Consider the following 13,587-nt stretch of genomic DNA (forward strand, 5'->3'; position numbering starts at 1 on the left):
GAAGAATATGCACGGGGGTGAAGAAACTTGGAGGAGGTGGTGGTGGGCGCTTAACGGCGACATCTCGCTGGGCCAGGAAACCGCCGCATGATTGGCCGGCGGTGTGGCGGAGCGTCATCACAGCGCGTCGGCGGAGTGACGGAGTGACAGACCCCCTGATTCGGTGCAGGATAGCGCTGGAGCTGACGATCGGCTTGTTTTCTCACTGGGATGCGTGCCTGATTCGATGTCGTGGGGAAGACGCGGGCCTCGATAGCCTAGCCATTCCTTCGGCACTGGCGAGACCCTACGCAAAATGGTGTCCCACCATACGGAGAAAAACCCTGTGATTGATAAGGCGATGGCTGTGGAGTGGTTGAAGGATGGAGGTGACGATATCACCTCACCTTACGCTGGATGGGATTTGATTGGCCCCATGGTACATGTGCCGTCACACAGTTAATATACATGGCACTCGTCTATCATACAGTCTAATTGTTCGCATTCTCCATAGCCTCGTCATGAACCCGGTAAGTAAGTCCTTCGGCCATGGCGATGGCTCCTTCCATGTTGTCCTTGTTGTACAAGAACAGCCCCTGCAGAGCGGCAGCACTCGTGTTCTTCGATCGGTCGGCCTTGAAGCCGTTTTCGTCCTCGATCAAGCCAAACTCCTGTAGCCGACTGAGGAAGATCTGTCGGTGGGATCCGCTCGGGTCGAGTTCTCCGTAGAACCGATCCCAGAGGCACCCAACCTGATAACGAGTGACTTCGCCCAGGCGCACCGTCATGTCCACCCGACCGGGTCGGACTAGCGCCTCATCGAGCCGTTCAACATGGTTAGTGGTGAGGAAGACAATCCGCTCCTCGGCGCTTGCAACACCGTCCAGAGCATTCAGAAGACCCGAGAAGGTCACATTGGCTCCGCGATACCCGTCTTCGTCCGTTTGAGTTCGGCGGTTCGAGAATGCGGCGTCCACATCTTCGAGCAAGACTAGTGTGCGGTTCGGGACAATGGTCAGAAGGTGGTTCAGCCGATCATCGGTCAACCCCCGTTCGCTGAGGTTCAAGATGGCAATGTCATAATCCAATTCGCCCGCCAAGGCCTGAATGAACGAACTTTTGCCCGTCCCAGGCGGTCCATAAAGAAGATAGCCACGGCGGTAGGGAATGCCCCGATCGTGATACCACTTCCCGCTGGACGCAAAGTCCTTGACGTCTTCCACAATCCGCTCCTTGACGCCCTCATCGAGGATGACAGAGTCCAATGGGCGCTTGCGTCGTGGCTTTCCAAACGGCTTCCATTCTGTGCCCCAGCTGTTATAGATTGAGGTTTTGCCTTCGTGAGACTTTGCCGCGTGCGCATGCGCCTCTGTAAACAGTTCCTCGAAGACGTGACGGTGCGAATACAATGTGGTCAGTGTGATCGTCTCCCACGGGCGGCCCGTGTGAAGGTCCTGCGACTTAGATTCCCGCATTCGATTGACAAAGATGAAGGCATTCTTATATCGCAGAACATGTCTCCCTGGACCCGGAACCAGTGCAAAGTGTGTATGAATCGCGCCGTTGGTGTGCTCGACTTTTTGCGTTTGGATGGAGAGATGGCGCATTCCGGGGGTCAGTCGCTGCAGCACGGACTCCATGAAGCCAGACCTGCTGGCGGACCGGGCCGCATTGACCTGCGACTGTTGGTATAGCGTCATCCAGTGAAGGAACCACGGGTAGGAATCGTCTTTGATGCTGATCTCAACGTCCACGAGCATGCGCCGCCGGAGAAGAGCGGCGCCATGACGGGCACCTTTTTGCGCAAGGCCCAGTGCTGCCCCGAGACCGGCGAGACCAAACCCCTAGTAATCGATCGCATGGTCAGCATCCAGTCTCCAGCGCATGTTGTCTTAGCGACAGACGATGGGACTTACCGCGGTGAAGAAAGGATTGCTGGTGAGCTGGGAGAGGAGCCCACCGTCGGATGCAGGCTGCCCCGCTGCCTGGATGGCATCTTGCCGCTGTTGCGCAATCAGCTCGCCAGGCGAAGGCAGCCCTGGAGTGCTTGACGGTCCATTGGGGTCCATGCCAACAGGTAAACGATCAGGCTGCACCTCCTCCGAAAGTGGCCGGGGAGTCGGAGCAGCAACACCGCAGCAGCACGGATGCCGCGTCGAGTCCGCGGAGGACGGACTTATGACGGGCCGAGACGCCGCATCCCATGAGAACAAGACGCGCTGCTACACTTGTACGAACTGCAAACTACACAATTATCCCCGTATCCAATCCTTTGTCATGTCGGATCCTGCCGACTTGAAGTTCGCACTCTACGACGCCACGTATAGAGTCGGACTCCCTGGGCATGGGCGCATCCAATGCCATGGCTGTGAATCATTCATTGTCATCCACCGCCGCAGGGGCCGGAGATAACGGGCTTAGGAACGGGGGTTTCGGCGTTACCTGACTTTCGCCTGTCTTTTTTCTTTTTTCCATCCTTCAGACTGTCGCAAAAGTAAATCCGGACGGACTGGGCGCGTAAGACACTTCTGCCTACAAGTCCGCTGATCCATAGTCTTGCTGATTTGCTGCCTGACCTGTCAATCGCCGGGGTGCCCGCTGCCATTGACTTCAAGGTGGGCAGTCGTACTATCGAGGGATCCCAACGCCACCAACCTTGGTACGTTTGGTAGATAAGACACGGCCACCCCTACATACGGTTGGAAACAATGCGACCCCTACGAAGCTTGCAGTATTTCCGGGTCGGCAGCATTTCTGCACCCCGCGTGTCGCCCCCGCAGAGACGCAACATCACCACAATGAGCTCCTCTACCTCGGCCGCCCTCTTCTCCATGACGGTCATGCTGTCTCCCGTGTCTCCGGGACCAGAAGACATCAAGGAGAAGACCCATCACCTCAAAAATGGGTTCCAGAACCCCTGGGAGTAAGCAAATCGCGTCGCGCCGCTGTCGCAAGTCGGGATCTAGGTACTAACCCAACTGTGAAGCTCATGGAGAACCCCGTCATTCGGAGACATAACCCGCTTCTGGAGGTGAGTAGACCAGGATTCGGAATCGCTTTTCTAGAGATAGACTGACCAGTACGTCTTCATCGGCTGAAGACAACTTATAACCGGGAAAATCAAGTTCCCAGACACGACACCCCCGACAGTGATTGTTCAGAAACCCACCTTCCTGCCAACGCGAGAAACACCCAATCTCCGGGCGACATGGCTCGGTCATGCTTGTTACTACGTCGAATTCCCCAGTGGTCTACGGGTTCTCTTCGACCCTGTATTTGAGGACCGTTGCTCCCCGTTATCCTTTATGGGCCCAAAGCGCTACACCGACGTGCCTTGCCAGATCGATGAGATCCCGACCATTGATGCTGTGGTGATCTCTCACAACCATTATGACCATCTCTCGCACCCGACTGTGACCGAAATCTCCAAACGCCATCCAAATTGCCATTTCTTTGCGCCGCTCGGTAACAAGGACTGGTTCACGAGCATTGGCATCAAGAACGTGACCGAATTGGATTGGTGGGATGAACGCGACCTTGTCCTTTCACCGTCGCAAGGATCAGGACCTGAGGTCGAGGGCGCCGGGGAAGGCGCTGGTTCCGGGCCGTCAGATATTACAGCACGAATTGGCTGCTTGCCTTCGCAACACACGAGTAACAGAGGCATCTTTGATCGGTCGAAAACCCTGTGGGCTTCTTGGTACATCGAGTCTGGTGGGAAGAAACTATATTTTGGAGGGTAAGTGCTTGGTTCTTGAGTATTTCCGACAGCGTCCTGACAAAGACTGCCTCATCACAGAGATTCGGGATACAGGACGGTGCCGGAACTCCCAGCTGATACCGACGATTGGGCTCCGGAGTATAACTTCCCCACATGCCCTGCCTTCAAAGAGATTGGAAAGTACCGGGGACCCTTCGATCTCGGGCTCATCCCGATTGGGGCCTATCAGCCGAGATGGTTCATGAGCACCATGCACGCCGACCCTCATGACGCAGTGCGGATATTTGAAGACACGAAGTGCAAAAAGGCCATGGGCATCCATTGGGGCACTTGGGTGTTGACCAATGAAGAGGTTCTGGAGCCGCCAAAAAAGCTGAAGGAGGCTCTGAGCAGACATGGGATTCCTGAGGTGGGAGTGTTTGACGTCTGCCAGATTGGCGAAAGTCGGGAGTTTGAGTGAAGATCATGTGGCCCCCGGGAAGGGTTGGGAGTTGTGGTTCCAATGACCTTAATGTTGCCGTGTAAGATACCTACCTGCATGTTGATCCTTTTCTATGTACCCACGGAGACCCTCGCAACTTTAGATCCGTACTTTTCACTTTCTCTCTCCCTCACCGTCTTTCGTACATGTGATGAGTCTTCAAGATCAACCCTTCCTGCGCATCCAGTGCTTTTATAAGATGGACGGTCGTCCCTAGGGACTCTTGGCCATGTGACAAGATGACCGTTCTATTTATGGCCTAGCATAGTAAATGGGCCTGCACGGGAACCCCAGCCAGGCGTATAGATAGCCCTTTTAGCCCATTGTCTGCATTGGAAATCGCATGCGACTATGTCCACTCTTGGACCCCAGGCCAAATGCAACTCTCATGCAAGCATACCCTGCAGGACTGACCAACTACCCCAGTCAACGTGCATGCTAGTAAGTCACATTAGCAGTAAAAATGACAGGGGAATGAGATGGACTTAATCCTCTACGCTGACTCAACTCTGTACTTCATTTCCCTTTACACGGCGTACACTCACCAGTCCAATTCCCTCTCGTGGTTCATACGGCAGCGGACAAGCAACTTCCCACACGCCCATGTACGAACCATTCCCCCTCTCATCCTCCTGACAGACCACCGCATCACCACACGTGCACCATGGTCACCATGGCCAGCAACATGCCTCTACTCGGCAGCTCCTCGGAGTCGGAATACTTCTGGCCCAGCAGCTCCGAATCCTGGCGAAGCCACCGACTAAACATGGACATGCGAGACTTCACCGACGACGAAGAGGAAGTGCTCTACGATCTGGACGAAACCGCGCTGGCCCAACTCCCCCAGCACCTCCAGGACAACATGCGCCAGCTCCAACTAGAACGGATGTACAAACTGCAAGACCAGTACACCTACACGGATCCGCATATCTCCAGACCTTCACGTCCCACTCCATACGCGGAATCCTGGTTCCAGAATATGATGATGCGACTGTCGGCCGATCAGGAGATGAGTGAGGCACACGACCTGCGCAACTCACCGAGTATATACGAGGAAGACGTCACCTGGGGAATGATCCAGAGACAGTGGACGACGACTACACAGCGCGAGATGACGGAGCGCGATCTAAGAGCGTCGTTGCAGTTCACCGACGACTGGTTCTCGAACCACGCCACCGTGGCGAGTGATGATTTCAGTAGCTACCCCAGTGCCAGCAGTCGAGCGACAACGACGCGGGTGGGTGGCATGCTCGCACCGGTGTCGAATGACATGGGGTGTCAGATATATCAGACTGAAGTACGGGAGAGCAGCGATCGGCAGCGACTGGTTCCGAAGGCTTCCGCGCGGGTGCGGAAGAGGAACCTGTCCGTCTCGATCATTACCCATATGCGCTGTCGTGTGCGGAAGAGTGTTCAGAAGTTGAGCAAGTTTTTGAAGAAATGAAATGAGATGAAGTTACGGGCATGGTTTGAATGGTGGATGGAATCGATGACATATGGGAGGATATTTATCTGCGGAATGGCTCCCCGGAGTTGGGCAGGACAAAATGTATTTATTAAAAAGCACGGCAGCATAGAGAACAGATGCATGTACATACAGACAGAAGGCAAGAGGATGGATGGAAGGGAAAGGAAATGCAAACCGACTTGATATCTAGAGAAGCCGACAGATCAGGGGAAGGGGCACTAGGCCGAAAGGAGCATGGTGGCGGTGAGCTTCTTGTCCGCAATCCCACTTCGAGCAGCGCTGGAAATTTGATGGTGACGGCGGGCACAACACCTCAGTTCCCCTCCACGAGAAGGCCCCTATTCTGTCCGCTTGCCCATCGGTTTTGGAGTGTACTCCGTCTTGCCCTCGGGATCTTCTGATTCTTCTAATTTCCTTCTTCCCTATCCGACGCAAGTCAACGGACCGCCGACACCATGCAGGCTCCGGTGGTGGTGATGAGTATGTTGCCCTGCTCCTGCTCGAGGGGACGGATCCTGGTTCCGCCCGGGGCGCGATCGTCGATTGCTGACATGCGTATAATATAGACACCAATGCGGGTGAGAGACAGGTTGGTCGTAAAGCCCAGCTGTCGAACATCGCCGCGGCGAAGACGTACGTGAGCCTCCCACCTTTCCCCGCTCCGGTTCTAACAGGGGGATTGAAACTGCAGTGTTGCCGACATCATCCGGTCATGTCTCGGACCCAAGGCCATGTTGAAGATGCTGCTCGACCCCATGGGCGGTATTGTCCTGACGAACGACGGCCACGCTATCCTGAGAGAAATCGAGGTGTCGCACCCCGCCGCGAAGAGCATGATCGAGCTGAGCCGCACCCAGGACGAGGAGGTCGGTGACGGAACGACGACTGTCATTATCCTGGGTATGTTCCCTTTACACTACGTGGATTGTGCTCCTGATTCGATCAAATTCTAACCGTCACAGCTGGTGAGATGCTCGCCCAGGCCCTCCCCCAACTCGAACGCAACATCCACCCCGTTGTCATCATCTCGGCTTTCAAGCGTGCTCTGGCGGACGCCCTTGCCATCGTGGAGGAGGTCTCGATACCCGTGGACATTGACGACGACAAGGCCATGTACACCCTCATTCAGTCCTCCATCGGCACAAAGTTCGTTTCCCGGTGGTCGGAGCTCATGTGCAGTTTGGCGTTGAAGGCCGTCCGGACCGTGTCTTTCGATGCCGGTGGTGGCAAGCAGGAGGTCGACATCAAGCGGTACGCTCGTATCGAGAAGATCCCCGGTGGTCAGATCGAGGACAGTGAGGTCATCGACGGTGTGATGATCAACAAGGATATCACCCACCCCAAGATGCGGAGAAGGATAGAGAACCCTCGCGTCGTCCTGCTCGACTGCCCGTTGGAGTACAAGAAGGGTGAATCACAGACGAACATCGAGATCTCCAAGGAGGACGACTGGAACCGGATCCTGCAGATCGAGGAGGAGCAGGTGAAGCAGATGTGTGAGGCTATCGTGGCCCTGAAGCCCGACATTGTCATCACCGAGAAGGGTGTCTCCGGTAAGAACCGGGTCCGACCTGTCGGCAACAACTTGGCTAACTAACTGTCTACAGATCTTGCCCAGCATTTCCTGATGAAAGCCAACATCACAGCCCTCCGCCGTGTGAGGAAGACCGACAATAACCGTATCGCCCGTGCCACCGGCGCCACCATCGTGAACCGCGTCGACGACCTCCAGGAATCTGACGTCGGTACCCAGTGTGGACTGTTCGAGATCGAGAAGATCGGTGACGAATACTTCACTTTCTTGAGAAAGTGCCAGAACCCCAAGGCCTGCACGATCCTGCTCCGCGGCCCCTCCAAGGACATCATCAACGAGGTCGAGCGCAACCTCCAGGACGCCATGTCCGTTGCCCGCAACGTCATCTTCCACCCCCGCCTGTCTCCCGGTGGTGGTGCCATCGAGATGGCTGTCTCCGTCAGATTGAGCCAGCTGGCCAAGTCCATCGAGGGCGTCCAACAATGGCCCTACAAGGCCGTTGCCGATGCCATGGAGGTTATCCCCAGAACGCTGGCGCAGAACGCCGGCGCCAGCCCTATCCGCGTCCTCACCCGTATGCGGGCCAAGCACGTCGAGGGCCAGACCACGTGGGGTCTGGACGGCGACTCCGGTGCCTTGGTGGACATGAAGGAGTACGGCGTCTGGGAACCCGAGGCGGTCAAGCTTCAGAGTATCAAGACTGCGGTCGAGGTGAGCAGTCCTTCCTTCCTATTACTTCCCATTCAAGCCCAAACTGACATCTATACCTCTAGTCCGCATGCCTTCTCCTCCGTGTCGACGACATCTGCAGCGGCAAGTCTGCCCAGCAGGCGGGCGCCGGTGTCGGCGGCGGTGACGATTAAAGGATATGAAGAACGGAAATTAAAACTGCGTACATAATGCTGCACGACTACCTTTTTGATTCTGTATGAATATCCTAGACAAAAATTACATGGGTATCTTCATATCGTACACGCCCTCCGCCCCTCCTAAACCACCGTAGCCTCTCTCTCTCTCTCTCTCAGTCATCATGAATAATAACCCCAGGCACTTCACCCCCCTCAACCCCATACCCTGCATCCTCACCACCCCTCTCCTGCCCCCTCGCCTTCTCATCCTCATCCACCACCATCCTATCCCCCTCCCCACCAGCCCCAGCTTTATCCTTCCCACTCTTCTTCGCATTCCTCTTCCCCCTCCTCTTCCGATTCTTCTCCGTCCTCTCCTCATCCCTCCGTCTCGCCTCCTCCCTCTTCTTCTCCCAATCCAGATCCTCCTTCTCCTTATCGACCTCACTCTGCATCAGCCGCAGTCGCTCGTACTCCCGTCTCCGACTGGCCTTGTACACGTGGAACTCGCCCGACCCCGCGCCCGCCGACGACCCCTGCACGTTGGCCACGATCTCCGGTGGCGCTGGCATCGAGCCCGCCGTCCGCTGTGTGGGGGCATTCGGCAGCTTGATTTCTTTGCTGGGGTCGCGGAACAGCGATTCGATTTGCGACGCTTGGGAGGATTGCGCGGTTATGGCGCGGCGTTTCGTGGGGCGTTTGCTGCGCGGGTCGGCACTCGTGGGGATGGATTCGGGGATGGGTTCGGACATGGTGGCTTTTTTTTTTTTATTTCAGGGTTGAATTTGAGGTTGAGGGGGTTGTGAGTCGCTTGGTCGGGGTGAAGTAAGGGGTGTGTGTAAGCCGTGAGATGAGTGAGGTAGAGTAGGTATGAGGTTGTTTCCGGTCGGATTTCCGGGGGTTGCGACACTTGCGCGTAGTTGCGACGCGGGATTCGGGGCGCACTTGTAGGTTGAGAGGAGTTTGCTTTGAGGGTATTCCGAGATTGGTTGGACTTTGTAGGTGGATCAGCGGAGAGAAATCATGTAGCTAGAAGGTAGAGTAGTAGACTAGTATGCAGGAAGAAAAGTGCTCCGTCGCTTGATTCGGATAAATCGCGAGCGGTGAGGCGCGCGTGTTGGGGGGCCTGGGACCGATCGATTGGACGGAAGCTGCATTCCAAGCGGAGAATCGCCGAGGTTAATACAGATTTATGGACTGGGAATAATAATGATGAAAGAGTAGTTAGAGTCTTGCTCCAATGTAATACCATGTATATATTTGACCAGGGAAAACTGGTGGGCGATACAGGCCCCCCGTGATAAGAGTCCCCAATGCTTGCAGCACATGACAGCCCCGGACATATCAGGCGGATCTCCCCTCACTCGCTCGCTCGTATTATTCCCTCTCCCTCTCTCTCTCCGCGGTGGCTCAGCCCTCTCCCCTCATCCCGCAACGCCGATCCCCTCATCTTCTTTGTTCCCTGTATTGATTATCACGAAGGAGTGCGCTTGACTTCGACTTTCTGTTTAGTCTAAATTTCCCCCCGCGTCTTGGTCCAGATGGACCCGACTGGCGCGTCTCCTGCTGCTGCCCCGATTACGGGGGCTGCACGTGCGCCGAAGGTCAGCAAGAGCCCCCGTGGAGTGATGTTGTCGGCCCCGACTGAGTGCTCACCAAACGTCCATAGTTCGAGCTCGATGATGCGTGCTATCTGAAATCAAATCCCTCGGTGGTGGGAGCCGTCCATGTATGGTCTTCGTCCAAGCTGTTAAACTTGCTGTATGCTGATAATGATTCCAGAAAACACACCATGATGTACCTTCTTCTCCCGCCCCATCTGACTGTCGCTAGATAATGAATGAATGGGCTAACTTGTTCGCTCCAAGATCAATACTCATGAACCGCCAGACGACTACCTGGTTGTCTCATACACAGCCATCTCGGGGGACGTCTTGGCTGGGTTCTTGGAGACCGGCGTGGTAGGTTTCCGGTATATGTCCTGAGGTGATGTAGTTTACTAAATGCTCTACCTCGTCAGCCTCCCAAAGGGTACGTTTTCGTTGGTTTCGCAAAATTTTCCCAGGGGTTTTCTCTCGTTCACGAGGATGACCTTGAACTGATCGACCGGCCGATTGAGATTGGCGAGGTTGTCAAACGTCATCCGGACGACACGATGACCGGCATGGTCATAAGCGCGTCTGCCAAGTGCACCCTGGAACCGATCGCCTTCCGTCCACACGACCCGTCAATAGGAGATTTCGGCTCGCTCGAATTTACAGAGCAACGCGCCGGGAACAGCTCCAAAGAGGGCGCCCCACGCCCCCTTCTACTGCACGACATTCCCCTAGATGAACTCGTGGACCATGAACTGTATACCGAAGGCGACTTTATAATGTGCCAGCAAAAATTGGGCATAATACGGCACGTCGAAAGAGACGCTATCATGTGCGTTGAAAACAAGCCCGTATGGATCGTAAATCCCAGTGTTCTGGAGATTCCGGTGAGGTTCGAAGACAAAGGTCTCATATGGATGCCCAAGCACCAACCGTCAGAAACCTGGGATGCGCTGGAGTATTTTTTCGAGTATGATTACGTGTGCGCTGGCCAATGCGTGAGGACCCCGGCCAAGAACATGCGCGTAATTGACAGCGTCCATGGCTTGACAGCGGACTTTGATCTCGAGCCGTTTGGCCACGTTCTGGCCACCCCGCCAACGGAGTTTGAGATTGAGTGGGTTGCTCCGAATGTATTTGGTATGCCAGCGACAAACGTCCACCAAGACATGGAAAGACTCCGCGCATCTGCAGTACTCGGAAAGGCACAGAAGTGCGATTTCGGACTGGTCCCCACGGGGAGTGCGGTCAAATCCGATACTTGGATCAAGATTGGAGACCGGGTTCGGTTCCGGCGTCCGGCCGAGGCCGCGCAGAAGTATCCCTCCTATCATCCTATCCCTACCGCAGAGTCCTTTGGCTATGATCTGAACGTGTTTCGAGTCACTTCTTCAATGACAGAGTTAACAGTCCGATGGCAGGATGGAAGCATCACCACTGAAAATTCTATATCCGTACGTAGGTTCTACGGGTTTAATGATGACGTCGCGGTTGGTGAGCTTGTCGTCCTGAAAGATGGAATTGAGGAACTTCCACCGCTGGAATCGAACCCTCGGTTCCCATTCTTTCAGTCATTGACTGGCCATATGAAGGAAACCCTGCGGGCACGGACCGTTGGCGTAGTGCAGGCTGTTGATAGCCGAGAACAGATAGCTTCTGTCCGCTGGTATAAACAACCAGATGTTGACCTGCTGCACGGTGGGCAGCTGCTAAGACCGGGCTCTTGCCTTGGGGAGCTTGATGAGACGGTCAGCCAAGTATCCCTCTACGAAATAAGCACGCATGCCTGCCTGAGCAGGGTCCCTGGCGATCTAGTGCTTCTGCCTCCTAGCACGGTTCCTCGGGCCACTCTAGGAACGCTACAATTCCAGGACGAACCCAGAATCGCCGGGTCTGGTAATTTCAGCTACCTGTCTCCGATAGAATTCGTGCACAGATGCTATTACTTCGAGCTCATGAAAAAGGATATGGTTAACACTGAATGGTTCAAAAGCACGACCACCATTGACGATAGTCCTCTCCCGTCGCGATATAGTTTCCATCAGGATGGAAACTTCAACAGAGCTTCCGGAAGCTTCGTGGCACAGATTGTTTCGACGGATACCAGTGGCGTTATCACTGTCCGACTGGCCGGCTCGGAATGCCGTGACATCTGTATCCCTTTCGAGAAAATCATGATGGTCATTGACGATACAGAAGTTCTCCCCCCGCCGCTTTCCCCCGCCGAGCTACTTCAAATGGGAGCACTTAACCCGTGGGACATGCAAAACGATCCCTCGCTACAGGCGACGTATGAATATGAAGGCGGAGAGCGCCTTGACGAGGGCGAGGAAGACGAGTGGCTAACGGAAGATGACGCAGACGACATGAACGATGCCCCCCTTGTACAAGGAGATCACATTGCCCCTGACGTGGCAGAGATCAGGCTTCCTGACCACGCCGACGTCGAAATGAGTGAGGTTGATCCAGATGATACAGAGGACAGAGACACAGTTGCCCAGGATCGGGAAACGCCGGATGCCTCGCCATTAACTCCATCTGCAAGCCCTCCGGGGTTTCTCATGCTGGAGGGTCTCCCTCCTTCGGACCACCACTTCATTTCCGAAGACGCCACCGGCGCTTCAGGGCCGCGCATCAAGCGGATCCGAAAAGAGCTCCAGATCCTCGGCACATCGTTGCCGCCTGGAATCTTTGTGCGAACGTGGGAGTCGCGAATGGACCTTCTACGGATTCTTATCATCGGCCCCCAGGGGACGCCGTATGAGTATACGCCTATCCTGATCGACCTGCATTTTTCGCCCGACTTCCCCCACAAGCCGCCGGCCACCTTCTTCCACTCGTGGACCAATGGACAGGGACGAATCAACCCGAACCTGTACGAGAACGGCAAGATCTGCCTCAGTATCCTGGGGACGTGGCCCACGCAGAATCCGGAGGAGCAGTGGTCTCCGTCCAAGTCCACTGTCCTGCAGGTCCTGGTTTCGATCATGGGGCTGGTCCTGGTGAAAGACCCCTTCTACAGTACGATTAGCCCCTGCCCTGCAGTTTCGTCCTCCGTACTAACCGCCTACAGATGAGGCCGGCTACGAAGCCTTCGCCGCGGAGGGCGATCGGCGCGTGGAGTCGACGCAATACACGGAGCGGACGTTTCTGATGACGCGCAAGTTCATCAAACACGCCCTGGAGCACCCGATTCCGGGGCTGGAGGACGTGCTAACATGGAACTATCTTCCCAACCCGGCGGACTCGAGTGATGGCAGCCGGCCTTGGCTGCTACGTCGCGCGATCGAGGCGGCTCTAAGGATGATCGAGCACTACAACAACAACTCGGGTGGGGATGGCGACGACAGCCGGGCGTCTGCGTTTGTTTCGCGCCTGAGTCTCGGAGCGGTGGTGATGCTCCGGAAGCACATCACTGATCTGGAGAAGATGGAGGCATCCCTGACATCTCAGGCCTGCTGATGTTATACCCGGCGTAGGGATCTGGTCAGATGTAGAGAAGGATTTATTTGCATGGCTTTGGTGTAGTAGCTTGATCTGATGGCTTTTCTTCGGGGCGAATCTTTAGACATCATGAATGGGCATTGCCATATTCTACATTGTACCGGATATCATAAGTCGGGGGGGGTGTATTCACGGACTATGTCATCCCAGTGACTTCACAGTAGGGACATACCGGCGGCTGGCTCCGTCCGTCACTGGCAGGAGTATATCCGTCAGACAGCCAGACAGTCCCCGACCGACCAACCGACCAGCTCAGGCCTCAAGACCAGTGAAAGAAGAACACAACAATTAACAATCAACGGGGGCTCCCGATCCAGAGATGAGAAATCAACCGACCGCCCCGAACCTGTTCTGAAAATAGCAGCAACTGGATGATTCCGAGCTGCGGCAGTGGTCTTTGGCGGGACCCGTTGGGTGGTGGTGGTGGTGGTGGTGGTGGTGTTGTTGTTGTTGGCAG

General features: G+C 55.4%; 6 protein-coding genes across 6 annotated transcripts; 4 read left to right on the forward strand and 2 right to left on the reverse strand.

The window, feature by feature from the left end:
* Window positions 1-353: 353 nt before the first annotated feature.
* BO70DRAFT_305184 (bifunctional AAA family ATPase chaperone/translocase BCS1) lies at window positions 354-2,305 on the reverse strand. The gene is made up of 2 exons (XM_025540003.1): window positions 1,896-2,305; window positions 354-1,823 (listed from the first exon to the last, which is right to left on the reverse strand). Exons 1-2 carry the CDS (start codon window positions 2,046-2,048, stop codon window positions 471-473), a joined length of 1,506 nt encoding a protein of 501 aa, XP_025403793.1. The 5' UTR covers window positions 2,049-2,305; the 3' UTR covers window positions 354-470.
* A 472-nt stretch (window positions 2,306-2,777) lies between these two features.
* BO70DRAFT_348497 (putative Zn-dependent hydrolase/oxidoreductase family protein) lies at window positions 2,778-4,160 on the forward strand (the record flags this gene model as incomplete). The annotated part of the gene is made up of 4 exons (XM_025541612.1): window positions 2,778-2,902; window positions 2,966-3,010; window positions 3,080-3,718; window positions 3,779-4,160. The coding sequence occupies 4 exons, from the start codon at window positions 2,778-2,780 to the stop codon at window positions 4,158-4,160; spliced, it is 1,191 nt and encodes a 396-aa protein (XP_025403794.1).
* Window positions 4,161-4,947: 787 nt separating this feature from the next.
* Window positions 4,948-5,625, forward strand: BO70DRAFT_367304 (uncharacterized protein; the record flags this gene model as incomplete). Its single annotated transcript, XM_025544556.1, has 1 exon — window positions 4,948-5,625. The coding sequence occupies one exon, from the start codon at window positions 4,948-4,950 to the stop codon at window positions 5,623-5,625; it is 678 nt and encodes a 225-aa protein (XP_025403795.1).
* Window positions 5,626-6,104: 479 nt separating this feature from the next.
* Window positions 6,105-8,046, forward strand: BO70DRAFT_281865 (chaperonin-containing T-complex subunit CCT3; the record flags this gene model as incomplete). The annotated part of the gene is made up of 6 exons (XM_025539029.1): window positions 6,105-6,129; window positions 6,216-6,282; window positions 6,341-6,549; window positions 6,612-7,202; window positions 7,257-7,894; window positions 7,957-8,046. 6 exons carry the CDS (start codon window positions 6,105-6,107, stop codon window positions 8,044-8,046), a joined length of 1,620 nt encoding a protein of 539 aa, XP_025403796.1.
* A 158-nt stretch (window positions 8,047-8,204) lies between these two features.
* BO70DRAFT_326909 (DUF1168-domain-containing protein) lies at window positions 8,205-9,278 on the reverse strand (the record flags this gene model as incomplete). Its single annotated transcript, XM_025540675.1, has 2 exons — window positions 8,480-9,278; window positions 8,205-8,257 (listed from the first exon to the last, which is right to left on the reverse strand). Exons 1-2 carry the CDS (start codon window positions 8,781-8,783, stop codon window positions 8,205-8,207), a joined length of 357 nt encoding a protein of 118 aa, XP_025403797.1. The 5' UTR covers window positions 8,784-9,278.
* A 294-nt stretch (window positions 9,279-9,572) lies between these two features.
* Window positions 9,573-13,202, forward strand: BO70DRAFT_375844 (ubiquitin-conjugating enzyme E2; the record flags this gene model as incomplete). The annotated part of the gene is made up of 6 exons (XM_025545088.1): window positions 9,573-9,635; window positions 9,701-9,760; window positions 9,814-9,828; window positions 9,900-9,992; window positions 10,052-12,647; window positions 12,700-13,202. 6 exons carry the CDS (start codon window positions 9,573-9,575, stop codon window positions 13,086-13,088), a joined length of 3,216 nt encoding a protein of 1,071 aa, XP_025403798.1. The 3' UTR covers window positions 13,089-13,202.
* Between the last annotated feature and the right edge of the window lie 385 nt (window positions 13,203-13,587).

This window comes from Aspergillus heteromorphus, assembly GCF_003184545.1.
Source record: "Aspergillus heteromorphus CBS 117.55 chromosome Unknown BO70scaffold_1, whole genome shotgun sequence".
Lineage (NCBI taxonomy): Eukaryota > Fungi > Ascomycota > Eurotiomycetes > Eurotiales > Aspergillaceae > Aspergillus > Aspergillus heteromorphus.

Coding starts and splice junctions, on each gene's coding strand:
- BO70DRAFT_305184 (XM_025540003.1), bottom strand. CDS start 2,048: ATGGACCCCAATGGACCGTCAAGCACTCCAGGGCTGCCTTCGCCTGGC. Junction 1,824..1,895: donor GCAATCCTTTCTTCACCGCG/GTAAGTCCCATC, acceptor ATCGATTACTAG/GGGTTTGGTCTCGCCGGTCT.